General features: G+C 37.0%; 2 protein-coding genes across 3 annotated transcripts; both read left to right on the forward strand.

Annotated features, from left to right (window-relative positions):
• The first annotated feature begins 856 nt into the window (after positions 1-856).
• LOC149740957 (E3 ubiquitin-protein ligase RNF19A-like) lies at positions 857-24212 on the forward strand. 2 transcript variants are annotated; one of them, XM_089872481.1, is made up of 17 exons: positions 857-1023; positions 2615-2745; positions 3077-3186; positions 3898-3992; positions 5074-5238; positions 8217-8310; positions 10398-10503; positions 11187-11328; positions 15383-15545; positions 16146-16260; positions 16670-16885; positions 17834-17977; positions 19357-19420; positions 19935-20013; positions 20391-20520; positions 21081-21244; positions 21542-24212. In XM_089872481.1, the coding sequence occupies exons 1-17, from the start codon at positions 926-928 to the stop codon at positions 21638-21640; spliced, it is 2115 nt and encodes a 704-aa protein (XP_089728607.1). In that variant the 5' UTR covers positions 857-925; the 3' UTR covers positions 21641-24212. The 2 variants fall into 2 exon arrangements, with proteins under 2 accessions (XP_089728607.1, XP_089728608.1); XM_089872482.1 differs by having other exon boundaries at positions 857-1008.
• LOC149740958 (glutathione S-transferase 3, mitochondrial-like) lies at positions 22955-24212 on the forward strand. The gene has a single exon (XM_089872499.1). It carries the CDS (start codon positions 22955-22957, stop codon positions 23396-23398), a length of 444 nt encoding a protein of 147 aa, XP_089728625.1. The 3' UTR covers positions 23399-24212.
• Positions 24213-24224: the final 12 nt, after the last annotated feature.

Below are 24224 nucleotides of genomic sequence, written 5' to 3' on the forward strand. Positions count from 1 at the left end.
CACCCACAGTCACCCACAAAGTTACATACATGGTAACTTGTAAGCAGGCACGAAGCGAATATCGTTGCTTCTTAGCGCCAAGATACTAAAATGTCATTCATATTCATTCGTTTTCTTATCTCATTAGTAAAAAATTTGATAAAAAAATAGTTTAAAAATATTTTTATATTTAATACTCGATAAATAAACACGAAACGTGGATTTTGTAAAAATATGTAACACACGATAATTTCATTTGCATAAAATTTTATAAAACTAAAATTTCTATTGTTGATAAAGAATTATTTATAAGATTTCTATGGCATTTGCGTCATAATTCTGAAAATCAAGTTTCGAAAGAATTTTAAAAGTTTGGTTTCGATACAAAGCATTGTTGTAAAGGTTATATGTCATTGGTAGTTATATTAGTATGTTGAAATATTCTGTCTTTGATTTAGTTTTAGATTTTATCGAAAAGTTTGTACTTCTGTTTTATCATTTAGCGTGCTGTTAATGTTATAACAGCTGTCGTTTTACTTGACGTATTTCCGTTTTTAACATTACTTAGCTTTGTCACCGTAACCAAGGATGTCACAAAAAGTTGTCACTTCAAAAGTTAATAAATTTATTTTTCTGTGCTAGTGAAGAATCTCCCCCCCCCCCCTTATTTGCCAACCCCTATAACCACTAACTACTAACCCCCTAACCTATAACCAATAAACCAAACCTTCCTATGCGCTACCCACCACTTCTGAATGTAACAATCACGTTTTATCATTTAGTTAAAACGCTCCCGACCTTACATTTTGAGCTCCAATCATGTTTTTGAGTTTTTCTTTATATTTAGCTTTAGTAAGCCTACAAGCTTAATGCTCTCTATAACTTTATATTTTCCAACAGATTTCGACTTTTCTTCTTTTTTGTTTAGTTTAATTGTGACATCATAATGTCAAGTATGTCTGACAGCCAATCAGCATCGAGCTCAACAAAGAAACGACGACGATTGTTCCGGTTACCATGGAGACGAAGGTCGTTCTTTTCAAGGTTTTAAATTTAAGAGTATTAATTCAACTCGCGTTTTTAAAATTTTTACGAAAATCTGGGGTGGAATTTCTAAAATGCAGCCACACACTACTTGATCAATAGTTTTTAAACTTTCAATTCAACATAAATTTTAAAAATCTTGGGTGACATTGTTAAAGACAGTTACACTCTAAAATCTTAGGGTCTCATTCACTACAATGCCACTACATATATAGTTATTTAACAAAATCTGAGGTGACATTGTTCAAATACAGTTGTACTCATAGTTGTAAAGTTTTATTAACATAGGCTATGGTCGTATTTAGAAGAAAGTCCGTAGATTCAGTATTGAGATGAAACTGTGGTGAAATAGCAGTTACATTTGTCAATGTGGTCTTTATTTTCAAGGGTATTAAATTTAAAATATTTAATTGAACAAAGAATTTTTAACCAATTTGGTTTGACATTGTTAAAACACAGTTACACTCATGGAACCTCAGTGATTATTCTTGTGAATGATTTCTTCATGGATTTTTATGATTAATAATCTAAGGTTAATAGTGCAGTATCACCAACCAGCCTAATCCTTTCAAATTGCCGAAATTTTGCTTATTTTCAGGAAAACTATTGCCGGTATGACCAAACTTGTATAATAGGCTAACTAAATTTGATTGGAATTTTATATCGCATTTAGAAAATCATTGCTTTTTTTTCCTAGTTATTAAATAGACCATAAAATAACGTTAATAGGATTAAGTGAATTAAGGCTTAATTTTCTTCTAGCCTAGCCCATTGTGAATACCATTTTCCTAATGATGTATCATGTATGTACCTATCATACAACAGGCTTTGTTTAGGTGATTTTGATTCTGAAAGTTTTTATGCATTATTACATAATATTGGCTTGTTACACCCATTGTCTCCAAACAAAGAGATATATTGCCCACAAACGCCGTCACATTTCCAATATTTTAAATTGGACTCAGGACTTAATGTTTACCAAGTGTAAATAGTAACTAGGGGTTGGACTTGTTTACAATGTAGTTTACAGCATAGCTGGTGTATCATGTCGTTCATCTGCACATTTATGTTCGTTCAGCCATATACATTATATATATATTATCCTATGGTTAAAATGTTAAACTACCGTTTAGCGATTTCATAATAGACTGTTGTTGTCAGCTAGACACAGGTAAATCTATAAAAAATACCATCTGCAAATATCATTAATATCTTTAAGGTGAAAATCCCCTTCTTTTGTAATGTTTACAATCTTGTTGAAAAGTTTGGTTGATAATTACCACCTGTTTGAGGGATCATTGTAGCCACACAGTATTGGGTTCTTCATGTTAATACTTACATTTTCTGGAGTTCTTTTACACCCTGTAGCAACTGTAACACTATAAACCAATATATTTCATGATTCGTTTTTTATACACAATATAAATTACTGAAAAATAAATCTCAATTCAAGTCAAACACCACCAAACTTATTCAGTTTCATTGTCCCGTGGCATTATGTGTTCTCATACCTTAACTTTACATTACGAATCCTTGGTATTTGCCACGCGCCACCGTAAATTTCTTGAACTAACACCACCCCTTCCCACAGATTACGATGCTGTGGAAGCAACAACGAATATCGAAGATCAAACTCGTCAAGTTTGGAAGATATCCCGTCAACTTCTAAAGAGTCAAAAGTTTTATCACAACAGGGAGTTCCCCCTGCTCATGTATTCGAAGGTAAAGTTGTGTTATTAAATTTTATTCAGTTATTAAAATTTCTGTTACACTCCAAGTTGATAAGCTCTGGCTCTGCTTGTTTTTTTGTATGGGCATCTATGAGTGTGTCTATATTTTACCAATGTCACCCTGGATTTTATTTTCGGCAAATCATCACATATTTATTATATATTAACATTTTACCACTTTCTCTATCTGTTGCTGAAACATGTTGCAATAAATGTTGTGCGAATATTTCAAAATCTACAACAGCCGGAAGCTACAGTGGTATAGATGTTATTATTCAAACTTAGCTATTTAAAACATACTTTACTTATGTTATATTTTCCAGCTGCAGTGTCTGTACATCAAACTTATAAATCTGGATCCCAAAGTATTGGAAGCACTAGTGAACCAGACAAACAAAATACTTTGGAATGCCCCCTGTGTCTTGTAGCTCAAGTAAGCATGAAATACAATACAATACAAGTCATAACAGTATTTACAGGTTCAATTTGAATAAAAGACTGAGGATGCCATTTAAGCAAAGTATATCTATTATACAATTAGTTGGAATTGATTTTTGTCTGTTACATTTTGTAGCACCAGATCCTTACTGTATTTTTTTTCATAAGAATTGTTTAAATCTATGAGCACCAGATCAGGATTAGATTCATCAAATTTATCACAATATTTGCATATAAGAACTTTCTTTAATTACCCATTAATCTTAACGAACGTGCCACTGCCTCAAATTCTATGTTTAGAAAATAAACAATACTTAATTAATGATCACATTTTCTATTGATTCCATTGCACCGATAAATGTGATTGTTTTTTTATTTAAAGTAAATTATACGGCCAGTTGGTTTAAAAGGTTTGGGTCTCATGTGTGTTTTCCTGTTACCCTAATTTATAGAGTTTACTTGATGTTAGTGCTTTACTGCCATCTCATGAGGCACAGATGTTTTATATGGGTGAGGTCTTCAGTGAGGCACACACGAGACCTGGGATGTACATTACCCCGCTGTGGTTACAACTTAATTCTATTATATCGGCATCTTTATTTGTATATGGGTTAGCTATAGGGCCTAAAAGTTTGGCCAGATTTGTCCCACACTTTAAGCTTACAACATGTGTTATCAATCATGTAAGGTGTACCATGTTTCGCAGCCAGTGAAAAACTTTCCATTGTTATCAACGTGTCCCCATCGTTCGTGTTCTGAGTGCTGGGTGCAATATCTGACCATAGAAATAACAGAATCAAGGTAAATACAACATTTTTGTTACGTTGTCCGAAAAATCTGGGGTAACATGGATATACCACCTTCTGCTGTTTTTGGTTAAATATAGACACAACGGCACTTTTGGAAACCCACATTGCTCTTCAGGCAGCGTGGTCTTTTTATTTGATGCGTTATTTTCCAAACCCGTTATACTCAGGATATTTAATCCAATATTATCTAATTTTAAACTATTATGTACCCAGGGTATTCACCCAGGGTATTCACCCAGAGTATTATGGATAAATATTGCATAGCCATGTTAACCAATGTTAAACACTTGGAGGTTTTTGTCACTTTTTTCCGAAAATGTTGTTGCCATGTTATCTTTGCAATGCATGCCCTAAGGCTTGTAGTATTGTATGGTTGATGCAATTATGTGGTGAATATTAGACTGGTTTGAACCTGACTACTGACAATCGTGTTTTGGGTTGGCTGTATTTGATTTTTAATGACTGCTATTATATGGGTGAGGTCCTAAAGTGTGGCTCACAATTGGACCTGTAATTTAGGCTGAAGTCGGCCTAACAATATATATATTATAATAAATATGTATGGCAATGAAATTGAGTTCTACAGTGTTTTTAATGATTAAACCAAAAACCATCCAATACTTTGTGCGTATTACTAGTTATTACAACTACTTCACAATATAAGATTTCTGTATGCGCGAGAATACAAAACAATTCAAAAACATTGAGTTTAAGTTGGCCTATTACTCCAATATATTGAGTTTACAATACTCTTACTTATTTATAACCCATGAAGTATATATCTATTATGTTCCAACACTTAATGTGCCCTGAATACTAAAAGGTAAACAATTATCCACAAAGTTACATACGTGGTAACTCGTAAGGGGACACGGGAAGTATGAAACAGAACACCCGTGTTTTAACGACTGTCGTTGCTCCGCCATGCGAGGATAAATAAGTTACATACGTGGTAACTCGTAAGCGGGGACAAGTTGTATGAAACAGAACACCATGTTTTAAGGACTATCGTTGCCCCGCCATGCGAGGATAAGCTACATCATACATCCCTAACTTTATCTCCCACCACCCAGAGTGAACCTGATGTGCCCCGAGTGTCAGGAGCGACTTCATCCTTCCGATATGCAGACCATCCTCAGTCATGAACCGGAGTTGGTTCGTAAATGGGAGGAATTTACTTTGAGAAAAACTTTGTCGGTCGATCCTGATTGTCGATGGTGTCCTGCTCCTGACTGTGGGTGAGTGTCTTGTTTATACTTGGACAGGATCAGGCCGTATCCAGACATAATACACACGAACGCATAATCTGTTTTATATTCTATATGAGTGAGGTCCTACAGCAAGGTATTAGACCAAGGTTGGCCCAATAACACACACACACTTCCACAATGCTGTAATGAATCTGATGTCAGTCCCGTACACTGTCTTGTTTATACTTGCATAGGATCAGAACATATTCAAACCTTGTTTTTGTTGGCAATGAATAATGTACTTCATTAGCGATTTTAAAACCTTTCTAAAAAATTTGCTTGGTAGACCCTTTGCAATTATTTTGATATTTTATGTCGCTGTAAAAATGAAAGAATGCTATATAAAAATGTAAAAACCACACCAGACGGCAGACACCATTGCACGTCGCTTTATTATTGAATCACAATCATTGCTGTACATTGTGGACCATCTGAAATTGTTGTACGGACCCCAGTTTGGCAACCATGTACTTGGTTTTCTAGTGTGCTTGTTTATGTTGGAAAAATGTGGTCTGAAAGTTGTAGACCCTCCTTTGTTGGCATTAAGACCACATAAGGAACCTCGTTGGTGTAAATACATTGGAATCTCATCTTTGCCTTTAGACATCCAGTTATTAATTAAATAATCTTTAAAGTAAGTGTGGTAGCTTATACTGGGAAATGGATTTATTTCAAGAAAGTGATATTAAGTTAAGCTGAGGTTTTATGAGAAGTATTTACTACATATAGTTATGATGTATTCGTAGGTTTATAGTTTAACTTTGTTGTATGGTGTATTTTTACTTAAAGTGAAAAATTTCCTTTTTTAGTTCAGTTTTTACTACCAACTATCTTTTTTATTGAAAGATTAAATGAATATTTTTGGCAGTATTAGTAGATACATACATATGTTACATATATATGCCTATTTAAATACAGCAGGTTTACAACATACAAACCTCCAAAGTCTAGTTTATTGGTCCGGGAGTTACTGTTTGGTAAAAATTGTCTTAAATTTTGAAATGCTTTAATTTTAAACACAATAAATAGTTCTTAGCAAGGCAATCTCGAATATTAACACAGTTGTAAGTATAAGTGGCGTGTGACATCTACACGCTATATTTTACCTTTTTATGTCTATATTGTTATTGTTTTATATTTTTTAATGTTCGTTAAAAAATAGCAAAATCACCTTAGTGTTATAAAGTACCGCCTGTCCTGCAAATCCTAACTTTCCGAGCGTCATGGAATTGATGTTTTATATTTTTCAATGCACGTTCAAAAAATAGTAAAATTGGCTATAATAACGGGTACCAACTGTAACTTTTGTGTTAGTAAATTATAACCTAGAAGTCCTAACCTTATATTGAAATTCCATAGGTTTTATAGCAAGTTTAACAATGGAGTTGGGAGTGTGGTTTATTTGAAACAACACAAGTGTTTACAAGAAATCTATTTATAGCTTCAGCCATACTTAGTGAGAGGGAGGTTGTTGTAGTTTTGGATCGAAAATATTGTTGTAAGAAAGGTCTGGTTGTGGTTGATCTTTGAAGTTTGTTTATTGGATTATAAAGTTTAGGTTTCTTCGGAACTATTTTGATTGTTTTGTTTTTGTTGCCTGCCCACCCTGCCATCCAGGTTTGGCGCTTGTGAATATACTATGATGGCTATTAGGCCAGAGTTTGCAGCCTATGCTTGCCTATAGTAAGAAATAAATCACTATATTAGATATGAATGTTAAGTCTTGGTGGATGGTCATGCAATACCATATATGGTGTGTCTGTCTTTACCATTAGTCAACAATTAAGACGCATCTAGCTGTCAATCAAACACAATTTCACCAGCTGTCAATCAAACAAGCATTAAACTTCAATTAACATCCAGTTAAAACAACCAAAGGCGTCAAGTTCTTTTTTGCACACAATCTGAGGTGACATTACTAAAATGTAGTTGCCAACATAGGGAATCTCATTGATTAATGTGGTGAATGCAATATACTTTAGCTCTGCTTGTTTATATAGACACCTAACAGCAGGGTAAAATCTGGGGTGACACAGTTAAAATACAGTTACACTCATAGTTGTCAAACATAGGGAACCTCATTGATAAATGTGGTGAATGCAATATACTTTGGCTATGCTTGTATAGACACCTAACAGCAGGGTAAAATCTGGGGTGACACAGTTAAAATACAGTTACACTCATAGTTGTCAAACATAGGGGACCTCATTGATTAATGTGGTGAATGCAATATACTTTGACTCTGCTTGTTTGTATAGACACCTAACAGCAGGGTAAAATCTGGGGTGACATTGTTAATATACAGTTACACTCATAGTTGTCAAACATAGAGAACCTCATTGAATAATGTGGTGAATGCAATATACTTTGGCTCTGCTTGTTTGTATAGACACCTAACAGCAGGGTAAAATCTGGGGTGACACAGTTAAAATACAGTTACACTCATAGTTGTCAAACATAGGGGACCTCATTGATTAATGTGGTGAATGCAATATACTTTGGCTCTGCTTGTTTGTATAGACACCTAACAGCAGGGTAAAATCTGGGGTGACATTGTTAATATACAGTTACACTCACAACCAATGTCAACACTTTTATTGTTAATCATTGAAAGTTTATCTGCACTTCAGCACATTTTACACAGTTTTAAAAAACGTTGGCTTCTAGATTTTGTTTAAGGAACAAACAAAAACTATAGTCATGTGAAGTAACTGAAAGTGGATTCTTAATTCGGCAACTATAATCTAAAGTTATATAACAAATAGTCTGTAAAACTTTTCTTTTTCTTTTTTTTCAATACTGGACAAAAAAATCATATTTTTTGTTTTAAATTCAACAAAAAATTACGTTTAAATTCACTTTTTTTTTAAACTAAACATAAAATTACAATATTTTTGAACTGAAAAAAAAAAAACAATATTTAATTTTTACTGTAGAAGTTATAACCGACCCCATCTTCATTCTAGGTATGCTGTGATCGCCCATGGTTGTGCAAGTTGCCCCAAACTACAATGTGGAAGGCCGGGTTGTCATACTTACTTCTGCTACCATTGTAGACAGGTATGTGTGTTATATGATGTTGCTATTCTATATGGGTGAGGTCCTACAGTGAGGCATGCCATGGGACCTGGGATTTATACCAGAGTTTGACCATTACCCCAACATTGTATATGCACATTCTATTCTATATGGGTGAGGTCCTACAGTGAGGCATGCCATGGGACCCGGGATTTAGGCCAGAGTTTGACCATTACCCCAACATTGTATATGCACATTCTATTCTATATGGTTGAGGTCCTACAGTGAGGCACGCCATGGGACCTGGGATTTAGGCCAGAGTTGGCCCATTACCCCAACATTGTATATGCACATTCTATTCTACATGGGTGAGGTCCTACAGTGAGGCACGCCACGGGACCTGGGATTTAGGCCAGAGTTGGCCCATTACCCCAACATTGTATATGCACATTCTATTCTATATGGGTGAGGTCCTACAGTGAGGCAGGCCATGGGACCTGGGATTTAGGCCAGAGTTGGCCCATTACCCCAACATTGTATATGCACATTCTATTCTATATGGGTGAGGTCCTACAGTGAGGCACGCCATGGAACCTGGGATTTAGGCCAGAGTTGGTCCATTACCCCAACATTGTATATGCACATTCTATTCTATATGGATGAGGTCCTACAGTGAGGCATGGCATGGGACCTGGGGTTTAAACCAGAGTTTGCCCATTACCCCAACGTTGTACATGCACATTCTATTCTTTATGGGTGAGGTCCTACAGTGTGGCATGCCATGGGACCTGGGATTTAGGCCAGAGTTGGCCCATTACCCCAACATTGTATATGCACATTCTGTTCTACATGGGTGAGGTCCTACAGTGAGGCACGCCATGGAACCTGGGGTTTAGACCAGAGTTTGCCCATTACCCCAACATTGTATATGCACATTCTATTCTATATGGGTGAGGTCCTACAGTGAGGCACGCCATGGAACCTGGGGTTTAGACCAGAGTTTGCCCATTACCGCACTCATATACTTCATCAATGCAAATCTTCCATGAACCCTGTACATATAAACACCCACAATATATCTGCACCAGGTTTTACTAAATCTTAAGATATTTGGCTGGTTTAAAAACGATGTAAACTCTGGTATATACTGTATATATAACCCCACATACTGTATATATAACCCCACATACTGTATATATAACCCCACATATATATAACCCCACATACTGTATATATAACCCCACATATATATAACCCCACATACTTTATATATAACCCCACATATATATAACCCCACATACTGTATATATAACCCCACATATATATAACCCCACATACTGTATATATAACCCCACATATATATAACCCCACATACTGTATATATAACCCCACATACTGTATATATAACCCCACATACTGTATATATAACCCCACATACTGTATATATAACCCCACATACTGTATATATAACCCCACATACTGTATATATAACCCCACATACTGTATATATAACCCCACATACTGTATATATAACCCCACATATATATAACCCCACATATATATAACCCCACATATATATAACCCCACATATATATAACCCCACATACTGTATATATAACCCAACATATATATAACCCCACATATATATAACCCCACATATATATAACCCCACATACTGTATATATAACCCCACATATATATAACCCCACATATATATAACCCCACATATATATAACCCCACATACTGTATATATAACCCCACATATATATAACCCCACATACTGTATATATAACCCCACATACTGTATATATAACCCCACATATTGTATATATAACCCCACATACTGTATATATAACCCCACATACTGTATATATAACCCCACATATATATAACCCCACATATATATAACCCCACATACTGTATATATAACCCCACATATATATAACCCCACATATATATAACCCCACATACTGTATATATAACCCCACATACTGTATATATAACCCCACATATATATAACCCCACATACTTTATATATAACCCCACATATATATAACCCCACACACTTATAACCCCACACACTTATAACCCCACATACTTTATATATAACCCCTTTGTTTGTGAACAGGAGTGGCACCCCAACCAAACATGCGATGCAGCTCACCTGCAACGAACCCGACAAGTCCGTGTACGATCAAACTCATTGACGTATAGCCAGGGATCCTCCATGCATGGTGGGTGGGTTTGTGGGTGGTAGTATAAGGTGTATGTTGTATTACCATGTGTATGTATGGGTGTTAGGACTTCCATGTTATAACTGGATATATAGTGGAGTGGAGAAACACGAGAGTGTCTGGTGTACAAGCAGTCACCCATGTTATAGCTTGACAGTGAGCATGAGGTGTATGAATACACCATGTGTGTCTGGTGTATAAGAAGACACCCATGTTATAGCTTGACAGTGAGCATGAGGTGTATGAATACACCATGTGTGTCTGGTGTATAAGAAGACACCCATGTTATAACTCGACAGTGAGCATGAGGTGTATGAATACACCATGTGTGTCTGGTGTATAAGAAGACACCCATGTTATAGCTTGACAGTGAGCATGAGATGTATAAATAGTAAATACACCATGTGTGTCTGGTGTATAAGAAGACACCCATGTTATAACTCAACAGTGAGCATGAGGTGTATGAATACACCATGTGTGTCGGGTGTATAAGAAGACACCCATGTTATAACTCAACAGTGAGCATGAGGTGTATGAATACACCATGTGTGTCGGGTGTATAAGAAGACACCCATGTTATAACTCAACAGTGAGCATGAGGTGTATGAATACACCATGTGTGTCGGGTGTATAAGAAGACACCCATGTTATACTTTGACAGTAACCATACATATATATCACAGACGACATTAAACCATGCCCAAAATGTGGAGCTTTAATAGTTAAGATGAACGATGGTTCATGCAACCATATGACGTGTGCTGTGTGCGAGGTCCAGTTCTGTTGGTTGTGTTTACAAGAAATCACTGACCTTCATTATTTAAGGTAGGATTATAATGGGGTTTCTATGTAAAACAGTAAAGTATGTATGTTTAGAATGTGGTGGTCATTTCTGTGTATTATATATGTTGTGTTACTAATCACACCCTAGGTGCTTGTGTAATGGGCCAACTTTTGACCTAAAATATTACTGTAGGACCTCACCCATATAGAATAGAATGTGCATATACAATGTTAGGGTAATGGGCAAACTCTGGTCTAAATCCCAGGTCCCATGGCATGCCTCACTACAGGACCTCGCCCATATAGAATAGAATGTTCATATACAATGTTGGGGTAATGGGCCAACTCTGGCCTAAATCCCAAGTCCCATGACATGCCTTGCTGTAGGACCTCACCCATATAGAATAGAATGTGCATATACAATGTTGAGGTAATGGGCCAACTCTGGTCTAAATCCCAGGTCCCATGGCATGCCTCACTGTAGGACCTCACCCATATAGAATAGAATGTGCATATACAATGTTGGGGTAATGGGCCAACTCTGGTCTAAATCCCAGGTCCCATGACGTGCCTCACTGTAGGACTTCACCCATATAGAATAGAATGTTCATATACAATGTTGGGGTAATGGGGCCAACTCTGGTCCAAATCCCAGGTCCCATGGCGTGCCTCACTGTAGGACTTCACCCATATAAAATAGAATGTGCATGTACAATGTTGGGGTAATGGGCCAACTCTGGCCTAAATCCCAGGTCCCATGGCGTGCCTCACTGTAGGACTTCACCCATATAGAATAGAATGTTCATATACAATGTTGGGGTAATGGGCCAATTCTGGTCTTTGCCCCAGGTCCCATGGATTGCCTCACTGTAGGACCTCGCCCATATAGAATAGAATGTTCATATACAATGTTGGGGTAATGGGCCAATTCTGGTCTTTGCCCCAGGTCCCATGGATTGCCTCACTGTAGGACCTCGCCCATATAGAATAGAATGTGCATATACAATGTTGGGGTAATGAACCAACTCTGGCCTAAATCCCAAGTCCCATGACATGCCTTGCTGTAGGACCTCACCCATATAGAATAGAATGTTCATATACAATGTTGGGGTAATGGACCAACTCTGGTCTAAATCCCAAGTCCCATGACATGCCTTGCTGTAGGACCTCACCCATATAGAATAGAATGTGCATATACAATGTTGGGGTAATGAACCAACTCTGGCCTAAATCCCAAGTCCCATGACATGCCTTGCTGTAGGACCTCACCCATATAGAATAGAATGTGCATATACAATGTTGGGGTAATGAACCAACTCTGGCCTAAATCCCAAGTCCCATGACATGCCTTGCTGTAGGACCTCACCCATATAGAATAGAATGTGCATATACAATGTTCGGGTAATGAACCAACTCTGGCCTAAATCCCAAGTCCCATGACATGCCTTGCTGTAGGACCTCACCCATATAGAATAGAATGTTCATATACAATGTTGGGGTAATGGGCCAATTCTGGTCTTTGTCCCAGGTCCCATGGATTGCCTCACTGTAGGACCTCACCCATATAGAATAGAATGTGCATATACAATGTTGAGGTAATGGGCCAACTCTGGTCTTTGCCCAATTGTGATTTTAAGGTTGTTTACATATTAACTTTCAATACATTAATTTAGTTAAAATCCAGTTTTCTACAATTAACATTTAAAACATTTTATTTTATGAAATAATATAATTTGTGTTCCACAATATAACCGCTTTATGACCTAAGTGAAAATAATTGTTAGATGACAATACAGGCCTATGATGTCATAGAGCATTGTGTAGTACACGCGTGTCATAATGATTGCAACATATGCGCTTAGTCATAATGGTTCATTGTTTAACGCTCAATCGAGTTTCGAGATTAGAAGCAGTTTCGGTTTTGTCCATTCTATGTTTCAACATTATAATTGTATTTTACATTATGATTTGATTGTTTATACCATTCAACATTATGATTGTAATTATCCGTAACACAAATCACGATTTTATAGAAGCAGTAGGCTATTAATAATGTTAACATATGTAAATACCGAGTGAAACCACATATTCTATAAATATAACAAGGAAAAATAATTTCATGGTTTGAAGCAGTTTCAGTTTTGTCCCTGCTTGTTTCAATATGTTGTAAATATATTTAACACGTAATGACTTAATTCACGTTTATACACAACGAAAGCTATTTATATTTAAGTAAGTGAATGCCATTTAAGTAAAAGCATGTTTTCTATATAAAACAAGACGAAAATAACTTGATTTTCCATTGCTAAGTAGTGTATATATACAATCGAAAACACATATTAAGTCAACACTGGATAATATGCCAACTGTGGTCTAAATCCCATGTGACGTAGGACCTCACCTATTCAGTAACACACTCGCATGCAAAAGATTTGCTTTGTATATATAGTAGGGTGGGGGAGATGGGACACTTTTTCATTCTATTTTCTTGGCCCATTCGGTAGCAAACAAAGAACATTCAAAGAATTATAAAACCGTATCCTCACGACTTCCATAGACTGTTGTTAATTGTTTAAAACACGATCAGAATATCTAAATATTATGTGTTAAAAGTGTCCCATCTTACCCCACCCCACTATATATAAAACAAGACAAAATGACTGGTTTTTTCCAATTAGTAGTACATACAATTGAAACAGGATAGTAGGCCAACTGTGCCCTAAATCCAAGTTTTTAGGCGTGCTTTAAATTAGTCAGGACCTTAACAATAATATAATTATTAAATCAATATAAACCAGCTGTTGAAACACTTATTTCCTGCTATTGTAATATCTCCTGGTTCTTTGTTATATCCCAACGTTTTATGTTGGTTGTCGTTATATTAAATGTGATTATTTTGTATAAAATAGAACCTACTATGGTTTTGGGTAATGGGCCAACTCTGGCTTAAATGCGAAGTCCCATGACATGCCTCACTGTAGGACCCCACCCATATAGAATAGAATGTGCATATATAATGTTGGGGTAATGGGCCAACTCTGGTCTAAATCCTAGGTCCCATGACATGCCTCACTGTAGGACCTCACCCATATAGAATAGAATGTTCATATACAATGTTGGGGTAATGGGCCAACTCTGGTCTAAATCCCAGGTCCCATGGCATGCCTCACTGTAGGACCTCACCCATATAGGATAGAATGTGCATATACAATGTTGGGGTAATGGGCCAACTCTGGTCTAAATCCCAGGTCACATGACATGCCTCACTGTAGGACCTCACCCATATAGGATAGAATGTGCATATACAATGTTGGGGTAATGGGCCAACTCTGCACTAAATCCCAGGCCACATGGCGTGCCTCGCTGTAGGACCTCACCCATATAGAATAGAATGTGCATGTACAATGTTGGGGTAATGGGGCAACTTTAGTCTAAATCCCAGGTCACATGGCGTGCCTCGCTGTAGGACCTCACCCATATAGAATAGAATGTGCATATACAATGTTGGGGTAATGGGCCAACTCTGGCCTAAATCCCAGGTCCCATGACATGCCTCGCTGTAGGACCTCACCCATATAGAATAGAATGTGCATATACACTGTTGGGGTAATGGGCCAACTCTGGTCTAAATCCCAGGTCCCATGGCGTGCCTCACTGTAGGACCTCACCCATATAGAATAGAATGTGCATATACAATGTTGGGGTAATGGGCCAACTCTGGTCTAAATCCCAGGTCCCATAACATGCCTCGCTGTAGGACCTCACCCATATAGAATAGAATGTGCATATATAATGTTGGGGTAATGGGCCAACTCTGCACTAAATCCTAGGCCACATGGCGTGCCTCGCTGTAGGACCTCACCCATATAGAATAGAATGTGCATGTACAATGTTGGGGTAATGGGGCAACTCTAGTCTAAATCCCAGGTCCCATGACATGCCTCACTGTAGGACCTCATCCATATAGAATAGAAACAGCACTGGCAAAACTAGGTACAATTTAACATAGATAGTCCTGTCTACATAAACTCACAATGACCTTAATAATAAACATATATGTTAACAGAATAAATTTTATTACTATTTTATTACTTAGTCCATCTGGTTGCACTTTCTGGGGCAAGAAACCTTGGAGTCGTAAGAAGAAGATTCTGTGGCAGCTTGGTTTGTTGGTTGGCGCACCCCTTGGTATAGGGTTGGTGGCTGGGTTGGCCATCCCTGCCATTATCATTGGGATGCCTGTGTGGGTGGCTAGGAGGGTGAGTAAGAATGTGTTGTAAGGCTTGCATTTATATTTATTGGCCGGGTGTCTGTCTGTGTGTACACCAACAAAAAACTTGTAGAAGGATAAATGTAAAGTTAAAATGTGATGAATTCTGTATAGATACTTAACAGCAATTGCTCCAACTCAGTGGTCACTAATGGCTTGTCTAAATGGTCAACCATACAACTTAACAAAAAGACCATTACTCACAAAGTTACATAATTACATTTGTGGTAACTCGTAAGCTGGCACGAGGTGTGTACAGAACAATTGTTTTACAACATACAGCAAAAACTGTTGGCATCATCAGTGCTTGTAAAAGACTGAGTAGACTTGGTGAAACATCTGCTATAGTATAATGAGTATGAGTCTATACACCTCATGCCAGCTTACAAGTTACATGTAACTTTGTGGGTGATTGTTTTTCTGTATAGTATAATGAATCTATACTAACACATGATGAATACATTATCAGTGCTTATAAAACACTGAGTAGACTTGGTGAAACATCTGCTGTAGTATAATGAGTCTATACTTTGTTGTGTGCATGTTGTATACATCGCCAGTGCTTGTATCAACTTTGCATATATTACAGATAATAGCTCAGTTTGAGAATCGTGAGGTCTCAAAATACAAGCGGAACATATTAGTTGCGTTATGCGCGACAGGAACCTTTATTATTTCACCTGCAGTTGCAGCTCTTGCTGTTGGTGAGTTGTTGTTGTTGTTGTAATATTTACTTCTGTTGTTTTATTCTCAACACTTTGCCATAATTAGACTACAAGGAACAAGAAATGTATTATTAGTAATGCAATATACTTATATATAAGGGCAAGGAAAGATCTCCCATCCATTACTATTAAAGCCCTTGTCACCTACCTTAGGGGAAGTGGTGGCACCCTGTATATTGGACTAATGGGCAACTCTGGCCAAAATTCCATGTCCCCTGGCGTGCCTACACATGAGACCTTACTACAGATTAGAAAAGGCTATGCTTAACTTTGGCCCAAATCCCAGCCTTCCAAGCCTAATGGCGTGCCTCGGACCTTACCCTAACAGAACCTAATACCATTTGCTGGCTTTGATTTTAGATAAATTAAGTTTAACATACATTCCCAGGCATCGGCATCCCTGTTATGTTGGTTTACGTTTACGGAGTCGTCCCGTTCTCATTATGTCGGTCGGGTAGTTACGGACTCCCTGGGCAGAACAATTCCAACGTACCCTCTTTACCAGCGGGGTTCCCCTTTGACCTGGGGCCTCCTGGGGTCCAACCAGAGGTCACCCCCACCGACGACAACCCCAACTTTCACGGGGCCGATGGATCACTTAATGGTGGGTTTATAACTTGGTTTGTTTTGTATTAAAGTTGGTTTAAATGGGGATATACCATGCACCATGCGAGGATTAGATTGTGGTTTATTTTTGTTACTATTATTATGGTAGGGTGGGGAAGATGGAACAACATGCATATGTACTTAGGGTCCAAAAATACTTTCTTTAAAATAAATAGAAATCTCCAAATTAAAACAAAAATAAATTTAAATAAATAGTTTCAAAATTTAAAGGTGCACCCTTAAATTCCAGGTGCCCTCTAATACAACATAATCAATAAGCTTCTTATAATCTAAATCTAATCCAACATTGTGGGTCAACCAACTTAAAACAATGTATTTGATTGACAGCTAGGCTGTTGTTGCTACAAAGTATATAGTATTTTAAAACTGCTCGTTTGTTGTGAGTAAAAAATTCAAAATATCCACAAATTAATATTAGCACAAATAACGAAGCCTCAATTTGGTTTTAACATTCTCCTATAACCATAGATATGTCAGCACCAGATCAGGGTTCGGTTCACTGAATTTATTGTAGTCACTTCCATATTCACAACATATGACCACAATGGTAAAAGCGAAGTGTATTGACCTAATAAAGAGCCTCAAATTTCTTCTGGGCTAGGGACTACTACCACACTGTGCCTGAGTATTTATACAAGTCTTGCAAATAATAAACACTGAAACAGCTTCATTAGAGCAAGATTAACAGCAGTCAAATCTAAAAGCTAGCATCTTCGAACTAGTTTTAAAAGTTTGGCAAAACGATTGCGATACTTACATTTGTTTTGTAATACCCCTATCTCCATGGTGTATTAAAAGCTTTGTCTCTAATAAACAGGTTACAAGTAACACGTATGTAACTTATTTATCCTCGCATGGCGGGGCAACGACAGTATTAATAACACGGGTGTTCTACCAAACAATAACCCTTACACCTCCATTACAGCACGATTAGCTGCCATCAACCCCAGCATTGGAGAAGCAAGCGTGGGTGGGATTACTATGGGTAGTTTGAATACATCGCATGGTAGTAACATGGATAAAGTGGGAAGGGTGGATCATGATGGGGCGAGTACTGTAGCTATGGCGGGTAAGCATTGGTGTGGCGACTATTCAGGGGTGTTGGGGTCGGCTTGTGCCCCAATAATGTTGCTTATATTATTTTAAAACATAGTTGTGTTATTGTTGTTATTAAAACATTGTAAAAAATTCGGGCTAGCATTGGGGGTTAGCATAGGTATCACGTTTTGAAGTTTCGGCAAAATCTGTTACGCTTTTGGATGTAGTTAGGCGGCTAAAACTATTCCAAAATATGATTGTGTTTCTGCTGTTATTATAGTGCTGTAGAAATGTCTTATTGTCGCCATTTTTCCATTTATTTGACCTTTAATTGTTAGACACAATCACAATAACATGTTTTCTAATGTCTAGCTTAGGATCAATTGTCATTAAATACATAACAAACAAAACCAAATACTTTACTATAACAAATATATTTTGCCTAAAATGACATCATAACCCTCTTATTCGAATAAACTAAAGATCCATAACCTTTGAGACTAAGCTAACTGGATAAATAAACAATGATTCACTTTTTTATTGACGTGGTTCATTCAACCAAAACATAAGAGGCAAGACTCAACAAGTTGTTTTAGTTTAAAAGAAATCTTATGTTAGTATTTTATTTGTGATTTTAACATAGTAAGGTCGCAATTAAGATCTCATTATCTCTTGAAACTTATATTATACTTGGCAGAAACAGCATATACTGTATGCGCATGTTGTGACGCCCCTATATGTTTGTGGTATTTCACGCTCTGTGATTTAATCAGATCTATCGTATCCGTCTCCTAATATTCAAAGTTATGTCCTTGTATAAAACTCTATCTTCTGTTCTATATGGTTAAGTTCCAAAGCATTCTACCCCAAGGGTTAGGACACAGGACAGAATGATAACTCTGATTACCACAAAACATCTCATACAGTTTCATGTGTTGTATCTGCTTTGTATAACAGACTGAAACCGAATCTTTGTCAAAATAACCGCTTCGCCAAACCGAAACTTGGGTACATCACTGATATATACAATGTGCTGTATAGCGGTAATTTTGTCAAGCCAGAGTTGTCCCATTACCATTACCTAGCACCGTATTATACAAATATTAATATTCTGGTTATTTTTACAGTTGTTGTGCCTTGTCGCAGCATAACAACATCAACCTATTAATACCTTCTATTATTATTCATAGAGGCGCTACAATGCACCCCAGGGGAATTTATATGCAGAATATAGGAACAAATTTACTCGCTCTGTGTAACATACTGTTTGGCTTGTATGGGCTATAATGTGGCGATTAGAGTTGTCAAGCCTACCTGCTGTATAGTGTCTTGCCCACTATATATGCTGTATAGTAGTAAAGTTACCTCATATGCTCATAACACCATTAACTTATTACACCATCATCCCAGGTACGAGCATCACTGGTAGTATCTCTGGGTTGAGTGGAACAGCTTGTACTTTGAGCACAAACAGGTGAGAAGAATGTTGATACTGCATAGATAGATACAAACATTGGGGTTTGATGTTGATAAAAGTATACATATGGGGGACGGGGGTTTTTTTCAGGGTTGAAAAAATGGGAGACTGCATTGATAGCAACATACTTCGGCTCTGCTTGTTTGTATAGCCCAGGGGTTCCCAAACTTATTTTATCGCGGGCCAATATGTGAAATCATAATTATGCGTCGGGCAAGGTTTTCCTTGCTATATTGCCGACGCGACTTGTATTGGCCAAAATTTAAATCTCTTTTATGGAGTAAAACTGAGGTGTTAAAAGTTTAGTTAAAACATTATATCATTCCTGTTTTTAAAACTAACCTGCCACCCCATGAACCCCTAATGTTACACCTATGTTCATACCCAGCCATCCCCAAATCAACCTTTAACTGAAGTGTAACAGAGTATTTATAGAAGGCTCCGTACCAATCTCTATTTTAGATATTGTGTCCCACATTACACTTATGGTTCCATTGTTATGTTTAAACAGAGAAACTCAGGAAACGGATCAACAATCTACCCATACACAAACATCTGTTGGGTCTGCTCATAATTTCACAGCAGTTCAAGTAAGATATAGATACCTTGTTACTAGGGTAGTGTGGGTATGTGTGAATTACTATTTATATCCTCGTGGATTGGAACGTAGGCAACTAACATGGGCATACAGAATATACATATACCTGGAATCAAATATAATACCCTATGCTAAGTCACTATACATGCTTACCCTATGGCCTATACCACTTGTTTGGGCATGTATATAGTAACGGTGGTAATAACGCACAAATTAAATGTAATGACTTAAGCATATGGTCTAAAAAACACCCTGATTTAATATTGGCGACTATTGATGGGAACTTTAGTGTATGGACAAGTTACACCACCATAGAATAAAATATTCATTATATTTTTATTATAGACAAGTTTTGTATTCATTACCCAGGTCCACATGAATGATTCTGTGTCCGAGAAAAGTTCACAAAGTGTTGCCTCGTCCAACTTGGTATCGGAGACCAAGACCTCACATTATGGGAAACCCATCGGTGCAAAGAGGAAAACCAAGCATGCTAAACGTAAGTGTGATTCATAGTGGCTATTATGATGTCATAGTTCATCATAAATATGCATTGTCATGCAGTGTATGAAAAAATTTTCAGTGTTAGTTCTGCTACTAATTTGCAAACACTTTTCAAATAACAGACTGATGATGCTATTTTACGATTGCATTATAACATAATACACCAAGTGATGCTAATTTTGCAGAAAATATATTTTAGTGTCCAACTAACGCTGTACCAAAGATATATTTCACCAATAACCAACATCATTGGTCTTATATTTAAATAGAACTTATATTTTTATCCAAATAGCTAGGAACTGGCAAAACCTATAAATACCCTGCGACCACGTATACCATTGTGGGCGTGTGTGTTCTTAAGCAAAACAGTAATTGTTCAAACCCATTGGTAACTAATGGGTTGTCTAATTTGTCAGCCATTCAGAAAAACAATCACCCACAAAGTTACATACGTGACAACCCATAAGCGGGCAGGGGGTGTATAGAACACCCGTGTTATAACGACTCTCATTATGTTACAGCCAAAATAAATACAATCAAACCCTAACATTCCAGGTTCCAGCAGTTCATCCAACAAACACCCCGTAGTAACCCCAACATGTGATGAAGCTCGTGGTGTCCCTCTGGTGGAGGAAGTGGTGCAACAACACCCACCACAAGGTGGTAGCAATGCACTAACCCAAACAAATGTGCTCACTATTGTAAACGAATGTGAAACGGTGGGTTTTCTTGGCACTTTATTAAACTTGGATATTCCAGTATATTTTTATGGTTATAACAGCAACAGCATAACCCAGAGGTAATGGGTTCAAGGCTCGTCGCTGCTACTATTGGGTGTATGTGTCCCTGGGCAAAACACTAGATGACAATTGCTTCAACCCAGTGGTTATTAATAGGTGTATAAAACAGAACGCCTGTGTTATAACGATTGTCGTTGCCCCGTCATGTGAGGATAAATAAGTTACATACATCAATTTAGTCAATATACTTTATTTAACACAACAATAATTTTCCAGATCCCTCCCAAGTCCAACGAAGGTAGTATCAGTAGTTGTAACAGCAACAGTGCTCTCTTGTGCCACACAGTGGATGAAAACAAGGACACCCAAGTATAGCTTGGTGGTGAGTATTGCGCAATAATAGACTTTATTGCGCAATACCCCTCAACATGCTCTTTCTTATGCAAACCTTGTTTGTAGCAGAAGTGTTGGCACAGTACTACTAGTAAAACTAGATAATTTATGTAAGATAACAATTTTTGAACTTTTTGCCAATATTTCAAACGTGTATATTATTTCTTTGCCTTCTGTGTATTGTGTATAAAACGTTCTTCTGTTTTTGTCCTTTATTTAAAAACATCTTAGAGGTACGACACCCGTAGACCTGGCTTTTGCTGGGTTGGTTAGGCGTTTATTTATTTCCTTCCGATTAAATGAGATTACTGTTATGCCCCTGATTTAAATAAACTTCATTGGAAATTATGTGTGTTTGTTTTATGCTCCTCATGCTCACTGTCAAGTTATAACATGAGTGTCTTCTTATACACCAGACACACATAGTGTATTCATACACCTCATGCTCACTGTCGAGTTATAACACGGGTGTCTTCTTATACACCAGACACACATGGTGTATTCATACACCTCATGCTTACTGTCGAGTTATAACATGGTTGTCTTCTTATACACTAGACACACATGGTGTATTCATACACCTCATGCTCGCTGTCAAATTGAGCGACGTGTATTTTATTTGTGAAGAACACAGCAGCAAAATAATAAATGTTTTAAAGATGTGAAGACTCCCCCAATAAATATGCGTATTTATATGATTTCTATGCTACATTTAAAATTTGCTTTTCATCATGACGTTGCAGATTTTGCAGCGAAATTACAAAGATGATTATGACGTATAAGAAGGTTCCACGGTAAAAAGATGACGTGCCATCACATGTTTTATGCGTATATAAGTGCAGCAAAAGTTGTAGCAATGTAATAGGTATGGTAGTAGCATGAAGGTGCTTGGTGTAAAATCTCTAGTGTTAAACGACAAAAGCGAGTAGACGAGCAAATTTTTACTAACGATCTATCGATCTATCGGCAATATTACCCAGTTACCCACGTAAAAGAAAAACCGTCTGCAATTAGTTTCAGTTGAAAGTAAATATCCAGTATTAAATGCAACTCCGTAATCTAATTTTCAGTACAGGTAAAAATCCTTTCTGACGTCATTAGACAATATACCGGTGCCGTGGCAGAATAGTTTGCATGTTTATAAAGCCAAGGGGAACGGGTTCAAGGCTCGATATTGCTATTATGGGCGTAGAAATAAGTTACATTCATTCTTACGTAAGAGGTTCTTTACCAATGCATAATACATTAATGTTTATAATGCAGGTCATCAGTATTTAAAATACTAATAATATAAACATGGTTGCCCCCATTGAGTTTTTACCTAATGAGTATGGCTATGTTATACTGTGTGTGTTCTATGCTATGTTTGTCACCATCCACCTTGGTATAAATGTTGGTAAAGCAAGGAAGAAGTACAACGTACCCTACCCTAACATGTACAGTGAAAAGGAGAATATCTTTAACTGCATTCAACGTGCACATCAGAATACACTGGAGCAATTGCCCACGTTCCTTGTTTGCTTGCTGATGGTGGGGGTTGCTTACCCAAAGTACGCAGCTATTTGCGGCGTAGTGTATGTTACGTCAAGGTATAATTACGCATGGGGTTACTACACGGGGGATCCTAAGAAGAGATTGAACGGCGAATATGGGGTGGCTGGCTTCCTTGGTTTAATGTTAGGGTTATTGTACGTTGGCATCAAACAACTTGGATGCTGTGACATGTATCTGCCATTTTAAACACTTGTAAGAACCAAGGACATTTCAAAAATTATTCAGACTGGCAATCAAATTGTATCAATGCTTTCACCTTTTAATACTTTGGAATTAATCTTGTTTGAAAGAATATTTTAGTGTGCCAGAAAAGTCAATATTTACTTCCCATTAGGTGGCGCTATATTTTTATATTTGTCATTTTGGGGTGCAGCCAAAAACAACACAACATAAAAGTTACTAAAAGTGAAAATCTTCAATAAGAACATTGAATAAGAATGTCCGTCAGTAGTTGTGAAGCAATTTTTAGAAGAACTAATTTTGTAGCTGTAGTTTCACTAATACTTCATGCTTATCCAGCGAAAGTTTCAGGATTTTAATTTCTTTACATTTTGAGCACACCGTGTTTTGTCCAATTTCATTTCAGTTTTTATTTTTGCAAAAATAGCACATTTTGTAATTCTAATACAGTGATACTGTATCTCTATTAACCAAACCGAATTTCTTTACTGATGCCACGGCAATGTTTCTGTATGTATTGTAATAATGAGTGGGCATCTCCAATTTAATGTGGAGCAAAAACAATTTATTTCGCTATTTTCGCATTTAATAATCTGCAACTTAAATTGAAAAAAAATCTTTTAAATTAATGTTTAAACTACTGTTATGCGAAATATGAATTGTATTAATATTATCAGGGTGTTAGTTTCGTATCGCTTGCAAATTGAAACATCTGTATAAGGTTTAGAAACATTACTTTATAAGTTATCATTATATAGAAATTGGTATTACATTGTATTTGACTAATTGTTCAACTAACCATGCTGTATCATTTCTGCAGGTTGATTTAGAA

The sequence above is a fragment of the Ciona robusta genome, chromosome 2 (assembly GCF_009617815.1).
Source record: "Ciona robusta chromosome 2, ASM961781v2".
Taxonomy (NCBI): Eukaryota; Metazoa; Chordata; class Ascidiacea; order Phlebobranchia; family Cionidae; genus Ciona; species Ciona robusta.